General features: G+C 44.0%; 1 protein-coding gene across 1 annotated transcript in view; it reads right to left on the bottom strand.

Annotated features, from left to right (window-relative positions):
• CAMK1D (calcium/calmodulin dependent protein kinase ID) overlaps window positions 1–27,839 on the bottom strand; it is a 336,718-nt gene that overhangs the window by 170,864 nt on the left and 138,015 nt on the right. Inside the window, exon 2 of the mRNA XM_026648638.2 lies at window positions 21,903–22,034. Coding sequence (XP_026504423.1) covers window positions 21,903–22,034 — 132 coding nt within the window. The remainder of the gene's footprint in view (window positions 1–21,902; window positions 22,035–27,839) is intronic.

Here is a 27,839-nt window from a genome sequence, read left to right as displayed (position 1 = left end):
CTCTGACCCGCCCATCCCCGCCCCTTCCGCCCGAGGCCCCGCTCTTCTGGGGGCCAGAGCCGGCCCCAACCCAGCCCCGTACCAGTAAGTCCCTATTTCTACTTTCACCCCTGAGTACATGCTTCTAAGGAGGCGGGGCTGGGGGGAGTTTAAACAAATTCAGCTATTGAGTTTCATGGACTCAGTGTGACAGAAGTAGGAGATTTCAATCCATCATTCCAGTCCTCTCAGGACTGAGCTTGGTGGGGAATTGCTGTCATAATGTCCACATGCAGAGAAGAGGGGACCCAGTCCAGATGGGAAAACATGGAAGGAAAAGTGCTGCCTCCAGGACATGCATTAGTTGGCCCTTCACAGAAGCTTTCCCTGGATGCTCCACAAGGTTCCAGCTCTGGCTAGAAGGAGAGATGACAGAGGGGAGCTGGCAGCTGTCTGCTGGAGTCTCTTAAGTTCCTGTGGAGCAAAGCAGCGTAAACTGGTGTGCAGTGAAGGCCTGATTCTGGTCTCAGTTATGCCAGGGTAAATCCAGAGTAATGCCATGGTAATCAGTGGACCTATGCCAGTGTGAAATTGGTGTGGGAGAAGAACCCATCTCAGAGACTGCAGAGAATAATCCTCAAGGGAGCAAATGGGGCCCAATACTAGCCCATGGTACTATCCTTACTTTTGTATTTTTGCTCAGGCCTAATCATTCTGCTCTCAGTAACACTGTTGCAAATCTGGACTAACTCCATTAACTTCAGTGGAGTTACTCTGGTTTGGCACCAGTATAAATGACGGTGGAAACTTGCCTTCCACCCTACTAAGTGTTCATAGGCACCCTATTATTCATAAAAAAATGTATGGGCAGAATACAAGAATATTCTTGCTCAGCATCATATTTTCCTTCTCACTTTAATATTGAAGAATCAAAGCACAGTGTAAACTCTGATCTCCGTGAAATTATGCAGGCACGTATGTCTTAGTGTGAAGCAGTGAAGAGGTTTAGGGTGAACTCTGTAGCCCCTAGAGTCAATTTTAATTTTTTTCTCCTATTTGGTATGAGCTGAGGCTTGGATTTTTATTAGAGCCTATAGTTCCATTATTTATCCTGGGTAAATCCCCATATTTTGTAACCAGCGATGTGTGTGTTGCAATAGGGCAGGGATGATGCCTTTAGGATTCTGGACCTTGCTGAGCACATGAGCAGCACAAAAATGTTTTCACACACACACACACACACACAAAACATAAAAAAGGATGAAAACTAAAATTTTACAAAAATTTTCATCAACTTCCTCCAGTTCTAAAAAAATGTTAAGGTAGCCTCCTTGCACAACTGTACTTTATCCATCCTAACAAAGTTGTGGAAGACCAGAATAGGGAGGTGGTGTTGATAGAGCACTGGCCTGGGACTGTGAAGGCCCGGGTTATTTTCCCCACTCTGCTACAGGCCTGCTGGGTGACCTGGGGCAAGTGACTGCCCCTCTCTGTGCCTTAGTTTCCCCATCTGTAAAATGGGGACAATGATACTGACCTCCATTTGTAAAGCACTCTGAGATCTACTGATAAAAAGCCTTGTATAAGAGCCAGGTACAATTATTAATATAGTTTTGTGTATCATGTCACATACATATGTTTGTGGTGATTCATAGGCAATACTTTTAAAAACTAAAAATAACCCTTTCCGCTTATTTTTCCATCTGGAAAAACACTATATCCCTTCCATCTGAGGAAAGACTAAAAAGATTAGGGCTGTTCAGCTTAGAAAAGAGACAACTAAGGGATGATATGATAGAGGTCTATGAAACCATGAAGGATGTGGGAAAAGTGAATAGAGAAGTGTTATTTACCCTTTCCCACAATATAAAAAACAGGGGTCACCTGATGAAATTAATAGGCAGCAGGTTTAATACAAACAAGAGGAAGTACTTTTTCACACAATGCACAATTAACCTGTGGAACTCATTGCCATGGGATGTTGTGATTTCCAAAAGTATAAGTGGCTTTAAAAAGAACTAGATGAGTTCATGGAGGATAGGTCCATCAATGATTATTAGCCAAGATGGTCAGGGATGCAACCCTATGCTTCAGATGACCCTAAATATCTGACTGTTAGAAGGTGGGAGTGGAGGAAAGGGATTGATCACTCCAACTGCCCTGTTCAGTACACACATCTAAAGCTCAATTACAGAGCTTGCTCTTTAGATGAAGCTGTAGATATTCATGATTTTAGTTCTAGAGGTCCCCAGTTTACCCGGTATGTCAATCAAGGTGGCGGCCAAGACGAGGGATGCAGATTTGCAGCTTATCCAGAACACACTCAAAGACTTCAAATGAATTTTGGATCGTGCTCCTGCTGCACTTTTGGAAATAGAACAGATAAAATGTACAAGATTTTTGACTAAGCTCTTGATTGTACAGGCAGGAGTCTCCATGAGTGTGTATAAACACACTCTGAACACCTCACTGCTGTGCATAATTCGTCTGTTCTAGATTTAGCATTGCAGCTATCAAGGAAACATTTAAGATTACTTGTTAACATTTCCTTTTCAACGTTTTCATTACAGTCATTTGATATTGTACGTTTAGAGAAGAAATGTATTTAGTTAAAAATAATTTTTTTTTTTTTTAAAAGCAACTGGTCGCCTATAAATAAGGTTGTGTTGACTTATTATGTCTGCTCTTCTGGGGGGAAAAAATGCACAAGTGAGTTAAAGGAGGCAATAGTGTCTGTTTAATGTTACCCTCCGTAATTTTAATTTGATAAAACGTCTGGCAAAGTAAAAGCTTCTTGCCACATTTCCTTAGGGAAATGATTCCATAGGTCATGTAATCACATAAACTGTCAGTACTGAAAACAAAACTAGCCCACAGAGCTCTGTATCTCTTATAAAGATTTAAAACCTGAGTGACAATATCTCTGCTAACCACATACAGAAATAACTAAGTGCGGATGCAATTCAGAGGAAATATTAGTCTTTATTTTGCCATGTGTCTACATAACGTTCGAGCACTGACTTAACTAAAAGGGTTTAGAATCTAATTTACAGTAGAACCTCAAGAGTTACAAACAACAGAGTTATGAAATGACTAGTCAACCATACACCTCATTTGGAACCGGAAATACACAATCAGGCCGCAGCAGAGACCAAAAAAAAGCAAATACAGTACAGTGCTGTGTTAAACATAAACTACTAAAAAAAAATAAAGGGAAAGCAGCATTTTTCTTCTGCATAGTAAAGTTTCAAGGCTGTATTAAGTCAATGTTCAGTTGTAAACTTCTGAAAGAACAACCCTAACGTTTTGTTCTGAGTTACGAACATTTCAGTTACAAACATCCTCCATTCCTGAGGTGTTCATAACTCTGAGGTTTTACTGTAGTTACATCAGGGCAAATCCCTAGTGTGGACCCTTATTTCAGATTAAGAATGTCCTATTTCCATTTTGATTAAATTGATTCCTTACCAATATAAGCAAAATCAAAACAAGCTGTTCTTGATCTGAAATAAACCCTGTCCACACTACTCCATGCTCAACTGTTAGACTAGCTCAAAGAATAAGTAAATCTTTCATATCGGTCTCCTAGTCAAAATACAAGGCCCAACCCTAAAAAAAATTTCTCATGCAAAACTCCCACTGAAGTCAAGGGGAGTTTTGCATGAGTAAGGATTGCAAGACTGGGCCCCAATACGTGATACAGATGACTCCTTTTATCATAATGGGCCAAATACCAGTCTTATTTATATGGATATAATTCCAGGATAGCTCCAAAATTGTGGGGCTGCTATTGGATTTACACTGGTGTAACTGAAAGCAGAATTTCATGCAAATACTGTCCCATCTACTTATGGCCAGATGCAAAGCCCATTTAAATTAAGCTTCCATTGATTTCAAAGAGTTTTGGATCAAGCCCTTAATCAGAAAAATGATGTAAACTTTTATTTTACACAAACAATGGGTTAGCAGGTTATTGGCAGGCTAAACTCTTAACCAGGGTAAAGTTGATATTGCCTGTCTCTCAACATATGACAATTTTATTTCTCAGATACACATGATTTGTAATTCTGTTACAATCACATTCAGCTCTTGCCTATATCTGAGCTTGGAATTTGGCCCAAACTCTTTAGGAAAATACTTCCTTTGGATTTTATTTCACTTCTTTTGTCTTTATCTATTATAAGATGCGTATGTGAGAGTGGTTTAAAATACATTTAATAAAAAAAATTAAGTAGCTATTATAAATAAAAATGACCAAATTACAAGATAAATAAAATAGTCCAAGACAATTTAAAACACTAAAAGAAATACACATTAAACACAGACCAGTTCTCTAGCCTCCCAAAGAACTGAATTTCAGATCACACACAGACTATATTGTAGGAGTCGGAACCTGGACCCTCACTCCAGCTACTTTGCACCACTTCAGCACTACAACGCAGCTGGAAAGCCAATGGGTCTGGCCCCATGAAGATTCCTCCAGTGTAGGAGGGCATATCTGGCCAAATCTACCCCAGCATATCTGAGTGAAAGGCACCATGGCTGGAACATCTCTATGTCTTGGCAATACAGCCTTTAGAAGCTGTTGGCTGTCAGTGCAAAGAAGAGCTGCCACTGGAGACCAGACTAGCAGCTGATCAGGCCCAGATTTACAGGTTTGGATAATGATGAGTTAATGTCACCTTTGCCCCACATCCCCATCAACCATGCACTAAGTGCAACCTTGAATCTAGACCCAAGTATGTGAACATATATAATATTATATGGCATTATGCAGCTTCTGTTTTTGCAAAGTCCTACAGAAAATCATATCTTCTCATCTGGAATTTTTGAGCCATCCCCTAAAATTTAATAGAAAGTGACCTTTCTTCTACAGAATTCTACAAGATGATTCAAAATATCTATAGTGATAATACCCTCTATTAAATTCATAGTAACTTCTACAGAACCCTGTTACATTGCTAGAGAAATGTATGGGTTTAGTCCCAAATAAATTCCACGGCACTCTTGCATAAGTCCTGGCCCATATCCGGAATATTCTGTGGGAGTTGTTGGGTGCTCCATGCTTTTGAAAACGAGGAAGGTGCCTAAATGTGGAAGTGGGGCCCTGATTTATAGCTCTTCGATTTAGCCGAGTGGTTGATCCAGATTCAGTCTCAAGCAAACTTCCCCAAATGTGAGAAGGTATTTGGATCCAGCGTTCTGGTTCTGGCCCTTCTCTACTATAAAGCAACCAAGAAGTATTTTTTTTCACATAAGCAAATGCAGTTTTAAATGTCCTACATCAATCAGGAAGGGCCCTGAATTGTAAGGGTATCTATCCTCGCATGAGAACTTTGGACAAATGTACAGGCAAATGCAAAGGAAGACTGAGCCACAGGGTCCCACTGACATTTTGAATAGTGACCCACTGTCCCTCCACACAAGTCACTTAACCTCACGTTTATCCATTTGTAAAGCATCTATAGTAACAGTGGCCCATCCTCTGCTCTCAGTCAATTCAGAGTAGTTCCACTGACTCCAACTGAGTTATTTTGTATTTTACACTGGTGTCACAGAACAGAATTTGGCCCACAGGTAATATTACGTACCTAGCTTCATAGGTGTTAAGGATAAAATAGGGCCCCAGGGTTCATAAAGCCCTTTGAGTTCCTTGGATGAAAGAATGCAAATGCAAAGTACTCTAATCTGGTGTCAGAATCCTGTTTCTGATTTCTGGAATAGTTATTCTTCAAATACTTCCCGTGTGTCTTCTTGCCAACTCTGATCTATTCAGAAGTTGCATATCAGCGCTTTCAGATCAGAGAGGGAGTTTTGCTGCATGTAGTTAAGTCGCACTCTTAGCAGTTTAAGGCATGGATATGCTTATTACAGTACACCAACCCTCCTTGTTCTGTCAGAAAGCCAAATAAAGATAATGGACCAACTTCTCCTCTCGTTTACACTGCTACAGTTCCAATGATCTAACAGAGTTGCACTTGTGCACTAGAGGAAAATTCAGTCTAATTAAACCAAAACAACAAAGCCTTTAGTTTTATCTTTCTTTACACGTTAGTAGAATCCACATAGCTATCCATTCTTGCTTAATTAGACATAGCTTGTTTCCTACATAGGCATAATCCACATGGGTTTTCCTTGATTTCTTCTGGATTATTCCTGAGGTTAGCTGGCTAGTTCCTAAAACCCACAAATCTTCTGAAATCTATGTGTATCTGAGGAGAGAGGAAAATCTGGTCTAACAGTAGGCTGTCCCAATTGGAGGCCCTGTTTGCCTCTGTTCTTACCATTGCACAGTGCCTTACAAACAGTGAACCCGATTCACTGCTCTGGTACACCAGTTTTACACCAGTGTAATGCCATTGATTTCAGTGGCATAAAATGAACATGAAGGAATAGTGAATGAGGCTGTAAGACTACACATATGGATGTACAAGTCATTTCGCACATCACTGAAATGCAGCCATCTTTGATCTGGAAAGTGGTGGCCAACAATACATCATGATATTTTAGTGCAAGAACCAAAGACTAGTACATCCAATTAATATTTCAAGGTGAAGTCACCATAGACAGGAAGACTGTAATATACAATTCAGAATTTGACCAGGACACCTTTATTCTTGCAAATCATGCAATGAGATTTTTAACTAGAGCTGAACAAATTTTTTTATTGAAATATTTTTTAAATTATTTTAAATATTTAAAAAATAAAATGGCTTCTCAAGTAAAATTTTCATTTTGGTCAAAAATTGTCCATTTTTTTTGACAAAAAGAAAAAAAATATTTTTTTTCCAAAACCTGAAAAAAGATTTACTGCAAACCAGTTTGAAAACTTCTTTTTTTAATTTTGCTTTTTCATTTAAAAACCAAAACATTTCTGAGGATTTTAAAAATATATATTATTATTAGAGACAATGGGGGCGAGGTAATATCATTTATTTGACCAACTTCTGTTGGTGAAAGAGACAAGCTTTCCAGCTTACACACAGCTCTGTAATTAAAGACTGTATTATAATGCATACATACTGGCGGGCTAATTTAAAGTTGCACAGTGAACCTTATTTCTGGTATTTACCAACATTTGAGTGCTTGATTTTGCATCCTTAATGTTCTTTTGCGGTAGTTTTCTGTATTAATTTATATATAAAATGTAAGATAATTATTACTATTAATGTTAATGAGATATAGGGCTTGATTCTGCTACCACTGAAATGAACAGAAGTTTTGCCACTGACCACAGTGACTAAGGGGACCTGTGTGTAAGCTCGAAAGCTTGTCTTTCTCGCCAACAGAAGTTGGTCCAATAAAAGCTTTGCCTCACCATCCCTGTCTCCGAACAAAACACACAGTTGGCACTGAAAAGAAGTTCTTACTAAGGCTGCAAAATCCAGACCCTGAATCCGCAAACACTTTAAAATGGATATTTCAGAAGCAGCTGCTTCTGCAGTTACATCTGAATTATTATATAGGCCAGGCCTCTGAGCTATGCTGTTCTTTAATCAACTCTGACCTACCCTTTCTCTCAGGATATGTCAATTTTCAGTTGAGTCAGGGTTTAAGTTGACCTTGAACAACAGTTATATAACTGAGATTCAATATACCAAAAAAGAAAAAAATAGAGCCCTACTGCCCTGAAACAATTACAGTAAAATTGACTTATCACACTATGTACTATTTAAATGATCTAGGTTTATATAGTATTATGATGATCTAGCTATATATAGTAATATGGTGTGTGTTAAAATACATAGACGTATAACGTAACATTACTAAAGCAATTATTGAACATATTGCATGTAGATGAAACTAGCTACAACTCTGTAGAACTGGAGAGGATATAAAGGATTTTGTGACTCTAACTAGTCTCAATGGGATTTTTCTCTCTCATTTAATGTATTTTAGGATTTTTAAGAAGCCTTGATCTGCTTCCCCATGTCTACTTAGGTTTAATCTACCAGGAAACATAAACCAGTGATGTTTAGCAATCCTGGGTGTCAAAGCATTTCAGTTGGTCAGAAATAGGATGATTTTTAACTGTGGAATTTGATTCCATCTTTTAGCAAAAGTGCTTTTCTTCTTCAGGTCATGACATGGGCATAAGCAGCAGAGAGTCTGTTGCTAAAGCAGCATTCAAACAGTACAACTGCAAAAGATGCACTGTCCCATATGCAGGTCAGATTCATCCCTACACTGGTGCCTGGGACAGATGGGCAGCAGTTCATGCAGTCTGCACCTCCCCTGTTCAGGAGCTTGCAGGATCTGCCCCTGGGATCTGCACTAGCTTGTGCCCCCTCTTATCTAATGGAACTTTGCAGGAGCTGCCCCCATTCCACTCCTGACTTACCCAAACCCGGGGCTGCTGAAAAGATGGTGCAATACCTCATATTTCAGTGGAAGAAAGAAATATATGTAATGCTGCTGCACGTTGTCAAAAGAGAATGCCTTGCTAACTCCCACAGCTGATCAGCTTACGCCATGCAGTCTGATGTTCAGATTCCCCTTGCAGTAATTGCGATATAAACACCCCCTCTAGTATGGCACAGAATAGAATATCTGCTCCTATTACTCACTTCATTCCGCCACTCATGAGTTATGAGGTATCCCAAACTGGTGGCAATTCAGAGCGTACACTGCCAATCTTCACACACATTATCTAATACATGGTGGGGGCTCCTAGACAGCACCCTTTCTCTCTACAGCTCCTGTGTTTCTCTTTCCTCCTCCTTGATTCAGCCTGTTGTCATGGCCCTTTCTTCTTCACAGCAGGCACTCAGGGCTAGAGTTTCAAAGGGATTTAGTGGGCTTTTCCACTTTTAGCCACCTCAGCATCTTGCAGGATCCGATCCAATGCACCCACTGGACCCTTCCCCAGGGGAGGCCCACAAAAGGGGTTTGAGGAACCCAACTTCACATTGTTCCTGGGACAGGTGATGTGTTTGAGACTTCCCAGAGGAAAAAGCCTCCCAATATCACAGAGTCCGGGCCTGGTGGGGGCTCCTAGGGCCTGGTGGGGGCTCCTACCGAGTCAGGAGAATAGGGAAGGTGGCAGGGCTCCTCTCTTGCAGGCTGACTACCCTGCAGACTGTGGATTTGTGTCTGCTTCGCAGAGGCTGAGGGGATGATCTGGCCAATCCTACATTCCGGAAGTGCCCTAAACTTCCTAGAAGCTAATGGGAGACTTGGGTGTTAAAGGAATATTTGATCAGGCTAACAGGGTTACCTGCACTTCACCTGAAGTCCCAATATCTGCTCTGAGGTACCGGCCCATCTTCTATGATTAGCAAACAGGTTTTGCTTAGGAGGAATTGAAAGCTGCGTTAGTATTTCTCCATGAGAGCATCAGGTAGAACTCCCTGTGTGTCAGCAGCCTCTGCCCCGCCAGGACACGGAGCTGGCCTATAGTAGCAGCCATACTCTGCATGCCCTCACTCCCACATGGGTGTTTGGCTAGTCGACCCATATAATAATAATACCCCTAGCTCTTATAGAGCACTTTTACATCCATAGATCACAAAGTGTTTTACAGGGGAGGTTTATATCATTATTCTCAGGATGAACTCGAGACACAGAGGTGAAGCGACTTGCCCAAGGTTGCCCAACAGCTCAACGGATATACTTGGGTTGGAAACTCTTTGGAGCAGGGACGCTTTTTGGTTCTGTAGAGTGCCTAACACAACGGGATCCTGGTTCATGACTAGGGCTCTTAGATGCCACTGCAATATGACTAATAAATAAAAATAACAACAGTACAGTCAGGAATCCTTTGGTCATAGTCCATGGCCTACACCCCAGTCACGAGACACCTTTCCATGCTGCTATGATGAGAGTAGCATAGTCCCATGATACAAAGGAGGATTTGGGACCATTTGCACGTCTCCTCCACAGCCTTCCAAGCCTACATAGAAACACTATCCTTCAGTATCCATGGTGAGGGCTGGGCAGGATCTGGTCATTAGGAAGCACTGAATTTGCGCTCGATGGTGATTTAAACTTCTGTCATTACAGCAAAATAGCAACAGCATGAGCTAGCCAGGTTTTAACAAGTAAATCTACATAAAAGCTTGCTCTGAAAGTGATTGCTTAATATAACGACCAGCTGTCTCTTCAATTCTTGCTGAGGCAACCTATGTTCTCATTATTATTCACTGAAAAAAAAAGCTTGTTTTGTCTATACGGTTAAGTTTCAGAGAAATAATAACTTTACTTGACAGACTGAGATGCCAAGTGGGTCTCCTCCCCCCCTCCCAGCCATGCTATTCATTTCCAAAAAGGGAAGAGTGCTGATTACTATGAATTAAGGCAGTGGCCAGTGTCTGTCTGTCTCTCTGTCTCTCTCTGGCCTAGTGACTGTGGATAAACACTTAAATGGTTATTGGGCCAGAGAGCGAGAATGATTCTGTAGTCTAGGGGTTAGGCAGGGCATCCGCCTAAGAGATGGGAGACCCCAGTGTCCAGTCCTCTGTTCCAATCACTCTTTCGTTCTTTATTCACAGTGGAACAGCTTCAACAGGAGAGACTGAGGGAGCCCCACATGAGGTTATCCCATAGCTCTGTGGTTAGAGTACTCTCCTGGTAGCTGGGGGACCCCTGTTCAAAGCCTTTCCTTCCCCCTCTGGCAGAGAGAGGGGAATGGAACCCAGGTCTCCCACATCCCAGGCAAGTGCTCTAACCGCCGGGCTAAAAGTTACAAGGTGGGTGACAGTAGCTCCTGCTGCTTTTGAATGAGACCTGATCCAGTAGGCACCCCCTGATTCTGCTTACCAGATCAGGCCCCCATGCAACTTAGGAGGCTGAACGCCTGTCTTCCCCTGGTTTGTATATCCCTCTAGGGCAGGCCGCAGGCTGCCCACCACTGCTCTAGGGCCTAGGTGGGCGACAGACAGACAAACGTCTAGAGAGAGGCAGCAGTGAGCATGCCCAGAGGAAGATATAGGTGCCCAGGGAATTTTACTCTGAAAAATCTAGGCATCGGGTGAGTTTAGGTGCCTATGGGGTTCAGTGCAAGTTTTGTGGAGCCAAAACTGGGACTTAGATGCCTAAAACAGGGACTTAGGTACCTAAGTCTGGGGTTTAGGTGCCTATGTAGTTCGTGGATCTTACCCTTACTGTGTGAGAATATTATAGCAGTCACCAGTGAAGCCTGGTCACTGGGTGACAAGGTTATGCTGTTACTGCATCTGGTTAGCTGGTGCTGAAATCCTGCAGGGTAAGAACTACTGACTCACTGGGGCAGCCATGGCTCATTAGAGTCCATCCTGAGTATAAAGGAGGTAGGGGCCTAGGACAAAGACCTCTGAAGGGGAGTTGACAGAGGGGTGGGGAAGAAGGGTTAGATGATATTATATTTTTCAATGATCCTCGTGTTCGTTTAAAATAAACCCCAGGAGAGGGTGATATTTTTTACAGAGTTTGTTACCGTTTGTCTGTTGGGTGGGGACTTTACCTGCTTACATTACTTAAATTGCAAGCTCACTGGGGTCTTTTTGTTATGCGTGTACAGTCCCTTGCACAATGGAATCTGAACCACTCCTTCGGGTATTACTGCAATACAGCTAATAATGTTATTAAGGTTCCACAGCAGTTTCCATTCTAATCTCCTGTTTTCACAAGCTCATAACTTTCTTAAACCTCTTGGACTAAGACCCTTTTGGCTATTTTTGAGTTATGAGAGAGCAATAATTACACACTCACACTTTCCCCAATTTTAAGAAAATGTTAACCAATTGGGGTTGTGGAAAGGAGTTAGGAATCTTTTTTCTGGGAAGGGGGTAGGTATAGTTGGGGGGAGGGTGTTTGTTTGTTTTTTAAATAAAAGTGGCTCAAATCTGAAATTGGGTATGGGCATGTTCTGTGGTAACGAGTTTAAGGGCTTTTTCTAGGTTTGTTGGGGAAAAACAATCAGATCATTTATAGGGAATTGGGAAAAAAACCACTGTTGAGCATGTTCGATGGGAAATAGCTAAAGCAGACTATGGTTACTATAGCATACGGTATTTGTTTCACAACACACAGGCTGCTTAAATCACTGATGTCAAATTAAAAACATGTCTAAGCTCTAGGACATGCACTGTTCTTAACCATGGTTTATTGCTTCTTTTTAGTCAGCTATTGAACTCAATGGGCCCAAATCTCTATTTTGGCATGCTGGTTTTCCACAGATGTAATTCCACTGACCAGTGGAGTTTCTCCTGACTTAAACCAGTGCAACTGAGAGGAAAATCCAGCAGATTTCCTCCCCAGTGTTTTAAAAAGAGAGGAAATTTTAAAAAATTTAAATAGAGCCACAAATTGGTGCTTGTTTGGAGTCTAACATTTCTTTTCACATCACCTACCCTCTATGAGAACCTGTTTAAAAGTAAATTCATCTTTCAACACATTCACACCTGCACAATAACCATGAATGGAAGAATTTTGCACTATTCTACAAAAGCAACTGAGTGAATTCATTGACCTATTTGCTTAAAAAGCAGAAAGTAAATCAGACTATCCCACCTCCATCCCTCCCCCCACATCCTGTATTTTTCTTGGGGGGGTTCCATTTAGGGTCACAGGATGCTAGTGTAACACACTGGTGAGTGTGTGTTACAGATGCCCCACTGTGTCCCATCCACAGGGGGATATGAATCTGTTACATCTCCATCTAGAACGCATTGTCTTTTTTAGCTCAAGCTGTAGCAGCTCATGGTTTCAGCTCTGGAGGTCCCCAGTTGACAATCAAGATGGCAGCCATCACACATGGCCCTTGCACAGATGTGAAAGTGGGGGGGAAGGGGAGGCAAGGAACACCTGGGGTCTGATCCTATACCATAGCTACTGGTAAATGCGCACTGATTTCAATGGTACAGGATTGGGTCCATGGTCCATCCATCACAGTCCTTGTACTTCTCTCAGTGAAAGGTCTGGTTGAGGCCTGTGGCAGTAGCCGTGCTGGCCACCCCAAACGGGAAGGAAGAAGTCCACCATGGCCCTTCCTCCCCCCACTCCATGTTGGCCATCAGAACAGTCCAGCAGCAAGGCAGAGAACACACTCTTCCCTATTCCTTTTTAGGTGGGTCACCGACGGCCTAATCCAAAACCCACTAAAATCAATGGGAATCTTTCCACTGTGGACTTAGGATCAAGCCCCTAGTGCTTACTTAGGCCTTAATAAATGGTAAGCAGCTTTCCTCCCCTAACCAACTGTAGCATATAGTATCTCAAAATTTCCATTTAAAAATAATTAAATCACTGAGTGGCCTAAAATAATAAAGCCCAGATTCTGATCTGAAACTAGATTTTGTGCACAGCGAAATATATGTTTACAACTTTGGCCAACCTTCTGCATTCTGTGCAGTTAAATACAGCTGGGGTAGCAATTACAAAGGCTATTAATCATCATGCTTCAGGGCATAATCTGGTCCCTGGTAGGGGGCTCTTTTGGGGTAGTACTGAACACAGGTGCACTATGGGATTTTCATCCTTGTCTGAAGTATCTGATGCTTCAGCAAGGTATTTTAGCACGTGCCTACACTTAAGCACGTGAACGGTCTATTGACTTTACTGGGACTGTTCACTATTTAAAGTTAGGCATGTGCTAAAGTATCCTGGTGAAATCGGGCCACCAGCTTTTGTCAGGGACAGGCCGCCAGACGAGATGCACCATTGTTCTGTTCTGGTATTGCATTGTTTGTGCTCCTCCCGCACAATGGGGAATTTTGCCATTGATTTCAGTGGAAAAGGAATGAGCTCTCACTGAAGGAACACTTAAGATTGGAAGGTGTAAATATTGACATAATGTAACTTAAAGGTTCTTCGGTCTTTTTCCTTTTTACAAACTGACTGTTGGGTGTTGGTGGAAAAATAAAATGATCGAGTGTGTGTGATTCACTGTGGGACTCGGAGAAGACACTTAGGCTACGTCTACACTAGAAACTTCAAAGCGCTGCCGCGGGAGCGCTCCCACGGCAGCGCTTTGAAGAGTGAGTGTGGTCATACGCAAGCGCTGGGAGAGAGCTCTCCCAACGCTCCTGGTAATCCACCTGCACAAGGGGAATAGCTCCGAGCACTGGGAGCCTGTCCACACTAGCGCTTTAAAGCATTCAAACTTGCTGTGCTCAGGGGGGTGATTTTTCACTCTCCTGAGCCAGCAAGTTAGAGCGCTATAAAATGTAAGTGTAGACAAGCCCTCAGATAACTAGCACAACTGTGAGTGGAGCAGTGTCTGTAAATGTGTAGTTTTGGGGCAGCAGCAACGCCCAACTCCATAGATAGAAAAATCCAAAAGGTAAAACCTTCTGCTATGCAAATATTTCCCACAGACCACTGGCCTCCCACAATACACAGGCACGCTCTCCTCACAATGCTTAGTACTTCGGTTAGTTCACCCACACAGAGTGATGAGATAATAATGTGATACTCAAGAGTCAATCCTGCAGTCTTTTCTCATGTGAACAGTCCCTACTGAAATCAAAGGGATTGCTGTCATGCATCAGGACTGCAGGATGGACCCTTGTAGACCACATTTTATTCAAGGATCTCAGAGTGCTTCACAGACACTAAACAATTCAGTTTCACAAAGGGGATTTCCAGGAGCCATTAGTGGGATGGTGGCTGCATACTTTACAGCTCCCTTCCCCACCTCCTAAAATCCACAACCAGCAGCAGCTGAATCACTTTTCGTCCCCATCTAATAGTCATAAACTCATACACATTAAGGCCAGAAGAGACCATCATGATCATCTAGTCTGACCTCCTGCACATTGCAGGCCACAAAACCTCACCCACCCACTCCTAACATAGACCCCTAAACTCTGGCTCACTCATCAGTAAGGGTTCTTTTTAATCATGGGTATTTTTAGTAAAAGTCATGGACAGGGTACGGGCAGTAAACAAAAATTCACGCCCATGACCAGTCCATGATTTTTACTATATACCTAAAACGGGGGGGTAAGGGGTGCTCGGGAGGGTGGCCCTGGGCCCGCCGCAGGTGCTTGGGGCGGTCGCTGCGGGTGCTTGGGGTGTGTGTGTGTCACGCCCGGGAGGGGCGCCACGGGTGCTCGGGGCGATGGTGGGGTTGAGGCAGGCTCCCTACCTGGCTCCTGGGAAGCTGCGACCCCAGCTCCTAGCACTACGTGCTGCCTCCGCTCTGCCCCAAGCCCTGGTTCTGCAGCTCCCATTGGCTGGGAACTGCAGGGCCGGTGCCTGCGGGCGGAGGCAGCAGGTGGAGTGGAGCTAGGAGCTGAGGGAGGGGAGTTCCTGTCACCCTTCTGGGGAGTCCCCCCTCCCCCGAGGTAAGCTAGGGCTCTTGATTTATTGAATTTAGCCCTCTTTTCCACCACGTCTTTCATCCCATCTAATTTCCTAGATTTGGGGTTTATAGTAAACCCAGAAATATTCAGTCCATTTGCCAGCAATGTACACTTATAAGAGATGCCAGATCTAAATAATGTAATGAAGATATCTGTTTATTGATTAATCCCTTCAATTCCCTGATATCTTATTCTAATAATTTTTTTCCAATTTCTCTGTACGTAAAAATAACAGTAATGATAATAATAAGTAAATAAAAAGATTTCGCGGTCTGTTCAAAAGCCTCTGGTGGTCCTGATTTGGCTCGCAGTCCGCCTAGTGACTACCCCTGATCTAGAGACTAAGAAGGAATGTCAATATGTCCAACTTAAACATGCCATCTCCCATTAGTTTGGCCCTGATGTCTCCACTATCCCAGACTCAAACGAACTGCTTTCATTTCTTCAGATATTACCCAGATTACCAAGACCTATGGCAACACTATCTGCAAATTTGGCCAGCAAATTTAAATTAAACACGGATTTCCTAGAAAAGAAACAAAAGAAGGAAATAGGCCAATTATTCTCTGCTAACTAATGGTAACACATTTTAGCCAGTGCTTTGAACTGCTCTTTGAACCTCTGGTTAAGATTAATCTAGTGGAAACTCATGGATGAAGTGGACCCCTCTCCGATTGTTCAAAACAGGTGCCGCTAAGTCAGACGAATGTTGGCGCTGGGATTCAGCAGGTGCTAATTTAACACATAGCCTCCAGGAATACTCTTACATCTGAATGTTTGGCCAGAACTTAATTGCAGTTATTTTTTTCCTGACAAATAAAATTGTGTTACAAGATAAACATGTAATTTTAAACCTAATGGATATTAATTGGAAGCTAAATAAATATGAAAAACTTTGGCACTAATAATTGCTAAAAGACTAGTGCTACAAAAAGGGAAATCCAAAAAGCAACCCACAATTGAAGATTGGAGCACAGACATTGTAAGGTTGGCTACCCTGGAAAGAAGTGTATACTGTAACTGAAATACCCCATATCTCAGAGAGATGGAATGCTCTCCTGGAAGTATCAGGATGATCCTATTAAATGTGGAGAGGCCCCCCTCACCTTCACCTCTTCTCTGCGAACTTTCTTCCCTCCTCTTCTCTTTCCCCCTCCTCTAAAGTTTGCTTCTTTTATTTATCTTATTTTAATAATTTTTTTCCAATTTCTCTGTGCATAAAAAAAGGATAAGGCAGAAGATTTAAAAACTAGTTGAATTTGTATAACTGTGCAATACAAATAATTAATTTATACTTTAACCATTCATATTATATATAATCAAATGTTTTAAGTATAGTTAAAACTAGGTAGCCAGTGGTTGACACTTTATGAGAAGTTTATGTATAGTTTGTTGTTTTATAAACATTAATTTAATAAAAAGTTAATAGGGAAAAAATTGTTTCCCAAACTATAGCTGCGTAAAATAAGATGTGAGATACTTAAGGTGATAGAGGAAATAAATGGCGTGCCAGAAATAGGATCCAGGAGTCCTGAATCCCAGTTTCCTGCTCTAATATTAGGTTTTATGATATGTAAAGTTGATCCTAAATAGAAAGGTAATACTACGCTCCATTTTAATATATGATATACTCATTAGGATCCAAATCGTCAGTCTGGCACTTCAGTGGTATGTAGCCTGCCAGAGCTGCATGATCTGGTGGGACTCTGCAGCTGCAGAGACCTACATGGACTTGGAAGAGAGGTGCAGACAAACCTCCTCTGGAGCAATGGGGTAAGTGTAAGCCACTGGCCAGGAGTTCTGTCTTCTCCCTCCTACATTTGACTGGGTGGGGATTGGGTTGTTCATCCTCAAGGGGCCTTGTCTCCTGGCAGCTGTCATAGACTCATAGACTCATAGACTTTAAGGTCAGAAGGGACCATTATGATCATCTAGTCTGACCTCCCGCATGATGCAGGCCACAAAAGCTGGCCCACCCACTCCTGGAATAATTCTCTCCCGAAGAGTGTTGTCGCACATTGCCCCTCTCAGATTTCCTGTGGTTGCCTATCAGTTGTGAGGAACTAACCCCCATATCATGGAGTCAGGGCAGTCCCGTGAGTGCTGAGTGCCTCCTCAATGTCATCTCCTAGCTCTCAGGTGAAATTCCCCCCGCCCCCATGCCTCTGTCACTATAGGACTGTAAATAGTTTGGGTGGTTTCCTTATGTGATGGATGCTACTCTTGGCCAAGCCACTGGGGACCTCCAGAGCTAAAAGAATGGGCTGCCACAGCTTGAGGTAACGCTCTCTAGCTAGGGCTGCAACAGACTCTCATCCTTTGCAGATCGGGCAGAGGGAGGGGGAAGACAGAACTCCTGGCCAGAGACTCTTCCCCAAAGAGGTCACAAATATTCTGCTTGTGCTACAATTAGAGTGGCCCTTTCTCTTCTCCTGTGAAAGCTAATGGCATTAGCAACCTCCATGGGGACAGTGCAAGGACAAGGGGAAGGACTGGGATCCAAAGAGGTCTGCATATTCACATGCAGGGGCGGCTCCAGGCACCAGCGCACCAAGCGCGTGCCTGGGGCAGCAAGCCGCGGGGGGTGGCCTGCCAGTCGCCGTGAGGGCAGCAGTCAGGCTGCCTTCAGTGGCATTCCTGCAGGAGGTCTGCCGGTCCCGCGGCTTTTGGCGGTAATTCGGCGACTGGGACGCCGAAGGCATGGGACCAGCGGACCTCCCGCAGGTATGCCACCGATCCGCGTTACCAGCGGACCTCCCACAGGCATGCCGCCAAAAGCTGCCTGACTGCCGTGCTTGGGGCAGCAAAATACATAGAGACGCCCCTGTTCAAATGAGATGCTTTTTCTGAAAGATAAGCTCTCGTTCAAACAGGAATTATTTTGGGGAAGTTCCATGGCCAGTGTTATGCAGGAGGTCAGGCTACATGAGCACAATGGTCCCTTCTGGCCATAGAATCTATTAATATGCGATCGCTGCATCTACTCCTAGTAAGCTCTATACTTCTCTCTCATGGAATGGGGGTGAATCTCTATCACCTCCTACAGTCATGCACCATTCTCAGGATCAGACAGCTGGGTAAGGGCTACCACTAATCCTTATGGTCTTTTAAATCAGCCCAAGGCTCTGGCACTCCAACCAGTAATTAGACAACATACATACTAACCGTTACCCTGGGCATTAAGCTCACCAGAAGCAAAAGCAGGACAAGTAGAGATACCTTGGCAGCCTAGCAACCACGGCTCAGGATCCGCCCAACCATGTTTAAAGCTATGACTAATATTAATTAAGGGAGATATCCCATCTCCTAGAACTGGAAGCGACCTTGAAAGGTCATCAAGTCCAGCCCCCTGCCTTCACTAGCAGAACCAAGTACTGATTTTGCCCCAGATCCCCAAGTGGCCCCCTCAAGGATTGAACTCACAACCCTGGGTTTAGCAGGCCAATGCTCAAACCACTGAGCTATCCCTCCCCCCGGCACAGGGCCCCCCAATGACAGGGGGCCCCAGGGCTGGGCAGATGCGGGGGCAAAAGATTGGTCCTGCCGGCTCCTGAGGCTCCTGCTGCAGGCTCCGCACTCACCAGCAACCAAGCTCCCCCCGCCTCCTCCCCCGAGCGTGCAGCATTCCTGCCCCTCCCCATCCCTCCCAGCACTTCCCCCACTGCCAAACAGCTGTTTGCTGGCACTCAGGTCGAGGGAGAGGGAGGAGCGGGGCCACAGCGCCCTCGCGGGAGGAGGCGGAGAAGAGGCAGGGGCGGAGCCTTGGGGAAGGAGGTGGAATCGGGCAGGGCGGAGCAAAGGCGGGGCCCCCTCCTGCACCCTAACTCCCTCCCAGACCCTGCACCCCAAACCCCTGCCCTCCCTGACTCCTGCACCCCCACACACTCCCAGCCCTGACTCCTGCACCCCCCGCACACACTCCCAGCCCTGACTCCTGCACCCCTCTCACACACACCCTGCCCTCCCTGACTCCTGCAACCCCTCACACCTCCTGCCCCCCACACTCCCAGCCCCCTGCCCTCCCTGACTCCTGCACCCCCCCACAGCCACAGCCCCCTGCCCACCCTGACTCCTGCACCCTCCTCCACATCCCCACCTGCACCCCTCGCACCAAACGGGAGCTGCCCCAGGTAAATGCTCCACACCCCAACCCCCTCTCCCAGCGCTGAGCCCCCTCCCACACCCTAACTCCTGGCCAGACCCCGCACCCCAAAGCTTTTTTACATTTATTTTTATAAAGCGCTCTTATCCAAAGCGCTTTACCATAGTTAGCTAACAGTACAACAATGGTACAAACAATATTTGGAAAGATCATTAAGTGGTCCACCGAGACCCTCAGCGATTTTCAAGTGGTCTGTGGAAAAATAAGTTAGACTACAAAAACAATCAAGATACCTCACTTTATCTTCATTTACTTCCTATTACTTATCGAAGGAGGATGAAGAAAAAAAGAATGAACTACGGGGCTGGGGGAGAGATAAGAGAGAATGTTCTTTTTCTTGGGCGGGTCCCAAGGAGGGGCCCCAAAAATGGAGCTGAGCACAGGGCCCCACTAACTTTAAATCTGCCATTGAGTGGGCAGCAGACCAAGTGGATCTAACTGTACGACAAATAAGGTGTTTTTCATCCACATGCTACTTTGCCATTGCAGTTCGAATGGTGTAGCCTGTGCTGTTGCCGTCTCTTCTCTCAAGAAGTGCTTTGTCAGAAAACAGGAGAAATACTTTACAAAACAGAAGCAATAAATGACCCCAAATGATTTGTCTGCTCTGCATTCCCGGGGTCAAGGTTTATGCAAAGCCATCATTACTGTAGGGAAATTACCAGTCTCGTACCAAGATGTAAACATCGGTGGATGGTTCCATCGAAGCAACATCTACTCTAGGCTGCCTGATTGTGCTGCTGGCCCCTGTTGCCTGGAGGTGGCCACTAAACAGCAGATGAGCTTTGTTGCTTGGCAACAATACACAACGGTCACAGCCAGGTCGTGGGCGGCAAGACCTAATAGTCAGAGCCAGAGTCCACAGTCACAAGACAGGAGTCGGCTGGGTGAGGAGACCAGGAGGTCAGAAGCAGGCGACAAACTGGAGATCAGAACCACGAGGCATGAACTCCATAATCAGGCCGGGTCAGGATACCAGGGGGTAAGGGACAGGAGACAAACTGGAGGTCGGGAACCACAAGTCATAAGCCAGGAGTCAAGCTGGGTTGAGATACCAGGAAATCAAGCAGGAGAAGCAGGAGCAGGTAGCACAAGGCACAGAGTCTAGAGCAAGGCACAGCCTAGTTGTTCAGACAGTTTCCTGATCCTACTGCTGGCTTAGGAAGGGCCAGGGGCCAAATAGCCACTCTGGGACTCTGCCAACTGGACCTTAGGGGCAGAGGCTCACACTGGGGCTGGGTTTCATGGCTCCCAGGTAAGCCATTGTCAGCATGCTGCCAGGTAGAGGGCTGGAGTGTGGCTGTTCCAATAAACCTTGCGGGACCGGGTTTGAGACCTATGGTTATATCAACAACCTGTTCTTCCTCCTGCAACTCGCTCCTTAAAACACAATTCTTTCTCTCAACCTTCCCTTGCCAATCTCCTCTTTGGGGCAGCCCCCTCCCACTCTTGTGCCTGAACCCTACGTGTTTTTGTTGTAGGGGGTCTAATTTAAGCCTTGATCTTGCAAAAGGGGCAGACCCCTGAGGCCCCATGGAGCCCCATCCACTTCACTCCATGGGAATGGATCCCATTCAGCTACTGGGATGGTTTGCCTGAGAGTGACTGAGTTTGCCCTTTTGCCCCAATCTTTCAGCTCTTGCTATCTGTGTCTTTAGCATGGTTGTGGCACTTCTGATTTGAAGGTTTGGGATTGGTTTAGTTGCACGCTGCTGAAATGATTATCACTGTGTACCTTATAAATGATCAAGACTTGGGGCCTGATCCTGCAGTCTTTGCACACCGAAACCTCCCATCAGAGTCAGTAGGAGTTTGGACTGTGTGTGAAAAATGCAAGGATTGGGCCCTAAATGGTTACATCTATTTCCCAGCGATCCTGCCTTATCATGAGAAATGTTAAAATAGGACACACTGAATTGAATTTAGCAGTCAAATGTTGCAGTAAATGATGAGAGGAAACTATACGAGATGCACAAATGAGCTACAATGAAACTGTGCTGAGAACTCAATAACAAAGATGGGCATGTTTAATCTCAGGGATACAAGGTGCCGCCACCAACAAAAACAGTCTGCATCACATGGAGTGAGGGTTGGCTTCGGATTGCTTGAGAGCAGTTAATCTATGACTCTGATCCTGCTCCCGCTGAAGTCAATGGCCAAATCACCATTGATTTCAGTGGAGGCAGGATCAGGCCTCATTTACGGGATCTTAAGCTCCCCTGACCCATTCCCCGCCCCCCTCTCCTCCCATGCATTAACCTAGCTGCATTAATGCACAAGGATAAGAGATAATTTCTGAAACCATTTACAGCACAGTTTATGCCCAGACGTTCCCAACCACCTGCAGTAAGCTGAGCAACTCAGTCACATTTACAAATCACAATTCTCGTTCACTGACCACAGCCCTTCCTGCTCCGCAGAGCGGACAAACGCGCCAATTCAAATCGTAGAAGGGGATGCGTGTATTCAATACTTACTTTCTCAGGACTGCGATTTCATTCTCTATGCTGCTTTCCTTCCCCTTCAGTGCTTTCTTGGGGATGCACTTGACTGCAAATAGTTTTCCACTAGCCCTCTCTTCAGCCAAAACTACTTCAGAAAACGCACCCCTGAAAGAAGGAAAAGATTGGTCTCAAAATATATCCTTTCTGTACCTGTACTTCAAGTGTGGATATAGGTCTATGAAAGCTGCTATACCCATTTTTGTTATCAAGAACAACATTTTACACATAGCATCATTCATTTGCTTTATAAACTATGCATATGTTAACATTCATGGCATATTCCTGTTGCCAAGGCTTACTGAGCAAATGGACAGTTTTAATAGAAAATCATGTTCTATGATAATGACTATTATTATTATTATTTGTATTACCACAGCACCTAAAAGCTTAGGCATGGACTGGGACCCCATTGTGCTAGGAGCTGTACAAACAAAGAAGAAACAGAAACGTCCTTGCCCAAGGGGTTTACAATCAAAGTAGTATAAGCACAGGTCTGGAACCTAGAACCGCCAAAATTCTATTCCTGGTTTTGCCACTGACTTAACGTGTGACTTCAGGTAAGTCACTTAGCATCTTCTGCCTAAATTTCCCACCTATAGTAATACTTCACTCTCTGGGGTTTTAGGAGGCCTCGTTCATAAATGGTCATAAGCACTTAGTGATCCTTGGCCAAGACACTTGGAATAACTTCCCAATTATTGTTAAAAGTGCTATGGGATCTGAAAGGATCACCAGAGGTCAGGACCAGAGCTGTAAATCTCCCTTGAAAGATGGCACATCCACAGCCCAGTGTGCCCCAGCAACATTTATTCAATCCTGCTTCAGATGGAGAAGAAGAATAGCTAATGAGTCTTTTTACGCAATGTAAAACTAACCCTTGGAACAAACAGCCACAAGAGATTACTGAAGCAAAGCGCGTAAGAGGATTCAAAACAGGATCAGGCATGTACATGAATAATATGAACATCCACAGTTACATCAGATAGGAGAAAATTTATAAAGGATATATATGTTTGAGGGTACTAGCCAACCACTAACTTCCAAGAGTGTGGGGGGGGGGGGGAGAAGCTCGCCTTTAACGTACATCTCTTATATCTTCTTCTGAAGTATCTGGTACTGGTCAGAGACAGGATATTGCACTAGATGAACATTGGTTCTGGTTCAGAATGGCAATTTCTACGGTACGGCTAATCAAAAAACATTTCCTGCAGCACCTTGGTTTGCCCTATAGGTCTCACAGCCAATTGCTTATCTGACAAGATCACAGCCTAAGGTCATACAGCTGCATTATCATCTTTATATAAAATAAAAAGAACCAGGATATGTTTTCCTTCAATCAGTAGATTATTCTGCCAGCCACATGGCACTCCATAAAAAGACAAGTCACTAGCAGCCTGAACAAACCACAGCCATGCTCCAGCAAGCTCTTGAAATGTTAATATTTGATCACAACCCCATTAAACTGCCATGAACTTTCTCGGACTTTTCATTTCCCAGGATTGCTGGTTATGTAAGTGTCTGTGAATAAACATAAGCTTTTCCTTTTCATGGCCAGGTTCTTCCTTCATGATTCATAGATCTGATGACACAGTCAAGCATTTGTGACCTCACAATTGCTCCCGTGGATGTGAAAGAACTGAATGAATCATTGCATGAATGGATAAATGAATCTGGGAATAGCAGGAGCATGGTGATTAGGAAAGAGAATGCTTCCGTTTACATAGAAAGGCTTTTGTAGTTAATAGTAAGTAATAAGGAAACTATAACAGGAAGTTAGGAATAGATTATTGGGACTGCTGCAAAGTGTATGTTGTAAATTTTGCCTACGTGCAGAAGTGACCTTTTAAGCAAGGGATAGCATGGTGTTCCAGCGAGCTTTCACTAAACAATGGGCCCAAATTCTGATCTGACTTGCGCATTTCTACAAACAGGGTTACGTCACTGACTTCTGCTCAGTGCTTCTGTGCTTAGATAATAGCTTTTCAGCACTCTGTGGAACCAACGCACTGCATTCTGGGGCTCACACACATAGTATCTAACGGCTTGAGCAATAAAGAACCAAGCAGGGCAATAGGATTTTGAAAGACCTATGCAGTGATTTCATTATGCCTGAATACTTGTAATTATTTAATGAATGAAATTATTCTTTAAGCCAACCCTAATGCTTAGAACAGCCTAGTCAATGATCACACATGTCCTGATTCAGCTAGCTGCTGAGAACCTTCGATTCCCATCGACTTCTGTAGGCAATGAGGGTGCTCAGCCTCTCACTCATAGGATTGGCCCCAAGCATCCTCCTGTTCCTCCAAAGAACTCCTCAGGTCCTGTTCTCGGATGCTTTTGATGCATACAATCGACCCTGTGCTCTGCATGTGTTTGGCTGAGTATCACAGCAGTCTCTTGTCTTTAGCCTGTAAGTGCTTCAAGGAAGGGATCTCTTATCCATGCAGCTCGTTTTACCTATTGTACAGTGCTGAATACATTTAAGGTGCTGTAAAACTAAAGAAAGCTTCCATTTTGAGCTCAAGTTTATTACTGTTCTAAAACAATTAAATAAATGAAGGCCCAGCCTCTATGTTTTTTGTCAGTAGGCGCTGCTCTAGGAAATGCCTGGGTTTCAGCTGCCATAAAAACTTTAATGTATTTCCTCCTCCGTTTACTGGCAAGGCTCTGGGCACAGAAGTTGTACCCAACCCTGGATGTGAATTTATTGCCCATTGAATGTTTTCTGGGAACTTAGAGTTCTACTCGTTATGATTAACACCCTATTTCTTTAATGGTTGTTTTCATTAGAAGGACAAAATGGGACCATCCTCGCTGAATGACAGCTTTTGGCAGTCATAGACCACTTTTCACGTTGCAAGTGTTGAACAAACACGGGGCTAGATTCATGCAGCCTTTGGTGGTGAAAAGTATTCCCAGAGAGTGACAACTTCCAGCAATGGTGGGCACCTACAACCGCCTCTCCTTTGGGGCCCCACAGCCCCAAAAGTGGCATCACTGGTTAGGGAGAGGATGTAACCAGGGGGGCAACGAAAGACAGCGACAAGGTTAACAATAAAAGGGAGAGGTGAGACATATCGGAAGACAAAGAGAAGGAGGTTGTCATAGTAAAGGGGGGATTAACTCAGACAAGGCCCAGGGAATCAGGGATGGATATCAAGAGGAAGGAAAGGATTGCATAGATACGGTAGAGGAAGAAGGAACAGGGCTTAGCAAGAGCTAGAGAGAGAGAGAGGAATCAAAGGGTATGTTGCCATCACAGGGTGTGATAGCAGCAAAGCCACGGCAGCACAGACTTCAGTGTGCACAAGTAATTATCTGAGGTTCTGGGGTGGGCTTGTACAGCCTGTGCTAACACGCATACTGCTGTGTCCTGACTGCTCCAAGCTAGCTAGCTACATTAAAACTAGCTGGGGTTTGTCTACACGTGCCACCAGCACTCTGTGACTGCAGTGTAGACATGCCCACAGACAGCTCCAAACAGTCTTTGAGAAATTGTCACCGGTGATGTAGTGGGGAGAGATTAAAGTGTATGGCTGGACTGGAATTTAGCTTAATTGTAGAGCTATTGGGCCAAATTCATCCATCCTTACGGGTCCAATCCAACTCCCATAAAACTCCTCCTGATTTCAGCAGAAGGAGGATTGAGCCTTAAGGGCCAAATTCAACTCTAGCATAATCACTGAAGTTGCACCAAAGATGCACATGGCCCAATTCAAACAGGAATTATTTCAGGGAGGTTCCATGAGCTGCGATATGCAGGGGGGCTGACTCGACAAGCCCCCTTCTCACTTTAGGATCTACGTCTGCTGTATTTATCCATTTATTTGTGCAAATGGTACTTCTCCCTCCCTTCCCCTTACCCCCTCTTCCTCCTCCTCCCACAACCAGCCAGGCATCAGAACATTCTGCTATGTCATTATTCTGAATTGACTCTCTTACCCCAGCTTCCAACATTTCAATCCTTCTCACTAGCAACTTTTCCCCTGGATTCAAGGAGGAAGACCTGCAGCCTCTCAATCCAAAATCCAGTCTTATTCCAAGATTTCCCATTTGCATCTCATACAAATGGCACATTCCAGCATGCCACGGCACTGGCTCAATAACAGACTCAGAGTGCCACTAACTGAATCTCCATCGATACTCCCCGTAGCACTTGAGTTTTCTTTGGGAGTTTCCCTTCCAAGTATTGATCAGACTCCAGTCTGCTGCTTAGCTGATGAGATTCATCAAATGACATCCCAGATGGCATTGCTGCTGGAAGGATGGTGCATGTAGTCTGCTAAGACTGGTAGATCCATTACTCATACCGTGGGGAAGGCTAGGGAGGGAAGTGGTCAGTTCCCTCCTGATTCTAAGGTGACCAAAGTATTACGGCCTCTATTTAGCAAAACACTTATGCACATGCTTAAGTCCATCCCCTCTTCAACAAAGCACTTCTGCATTTGCTCAACTTTAAGCTTGTGCTTACATCACTGAAGCCAACCGGATGTATGCACATACCTACAGTCAAGCACATGCTTAAATGCTTTCCTGCACCAGGGCCTAAATCTGTGATGCACATAGCCTGTCTCTCTACAAAGTTCTCATAAGTTCATCTCCTGCTAACATTTAAGTATGAAAAACTTTTTGCATGTGAGTGAGCCCACTGCATTTAATGAGGTTATGAAGGTGCTTAAGTGTTTGCCAGATCCACTCCCTAGGGAGCAGTCTTATGGAAGCTACATTTCCAAAGTAGTTGTGGAGTCTTGAAACTGTGAAAGGCAAGACTATGCTGGGGATGACAGAATCAATGACAAAAATCAATGTCTTTACAAACTGATCGGTAAGATTATGAAGTGTGAATTTATTTTTATCGGAAATGTCATGGGTGGAAAAAGTACAATGTCTATGAAGGCAGCAAGTAAAGTGAGTTTTCTACCTTGTGAAAATGTCCGGCAGGATTTTGTCCCTCTCCCACAATATGACCAACAAATTATTTTCACACTAAAGGGAAAACTTGTATGGTATTTTGCACTGATAGGCCAAGATTTAAAAAACACTAGACTAAAGTTAGGCACCTAGTGGCTGAGATTTTAAAGTTAAGAGATTTGGATGCCCAATTCCCATTAAATGGGAAATAGCGAAGAGTGAGACTTTCAAAGTGCCTAAGGGAATTAGAAGCATATTTACTACTCCTAAATCCATTAGCAATTTACAAAAATCCCACCCAAGCCTCCAAAACTTTTAAGCACCTTGGAAAATCCCAGCCTACATCTATAGTTAATATAGTATATTAGATAAATAAGGAACGTGATTTTCAAAAGTGAAAATCAATGGGAGCTGGTGGGTACCCAGCTCTTCTGCAAAATCAGACCCCCTTTTTAGCTGCCTAAATACGGATTTAGGAGCTGAATTTTGGGCTCCTATTTTTAGAAGTCTTGGCCATGCAGTTTTTCATCCTAGGGGTTTGGGTCTTTGCAAACCTCTAATTAAGCCACAAAATGCTTCTGTGATCTAAATACGTTTTTAATACGTTTCAAAAAAGGGTATAACAGAAGCACAGAGGGGTTAAGTGACTTGCCCAACATCACACAGCCAGTGACCAAACTTTGGAAGACAGTCAAGGAGTCCTGATACCCTACCACCGTCTAAAACCATTGGACCATGCAGCATTCCACAAGACGTCCATCTTCTATCATTTGAATTTGTTTGTATCATTTCCCATCCTAATTACTCTCATTAATATAGAGTTACAAGCACAGATTAGGGTTTCAAGAACTTTGTTAGAACACGTTGTAATTGCATCCAAATGGAATCCATCTTTGCCAGTTTTCTAATAGAAAACAATAGCTACAATATTAAACTGTAGTGCATATAAAGATGTATTAAGGTGCAAGAATCTTTGCCCTTCCACATTTCTCTAGT

The sequence above is a fragment of the Terrapene carolina genome, unplaced genomic scaffold (genome assembly GCF_002925995.2).
Source record: "Terrapene carolina triunguis isolate 2854851 unplaced genomic scaffold, T_m_triunguis-2.0 Scaffold68, whole genome shotgun sequence".
NCBI classification, from domain to species: Eukaryota; Metazoa; Chordata; order Testudines; family Emydidae; genus Terrapene; species Terrapene triunguis.
Note: the sequence above shows the minus strand (reverse complement) of the source record. Positions and strands in the feature narration are given on the sequence as shown.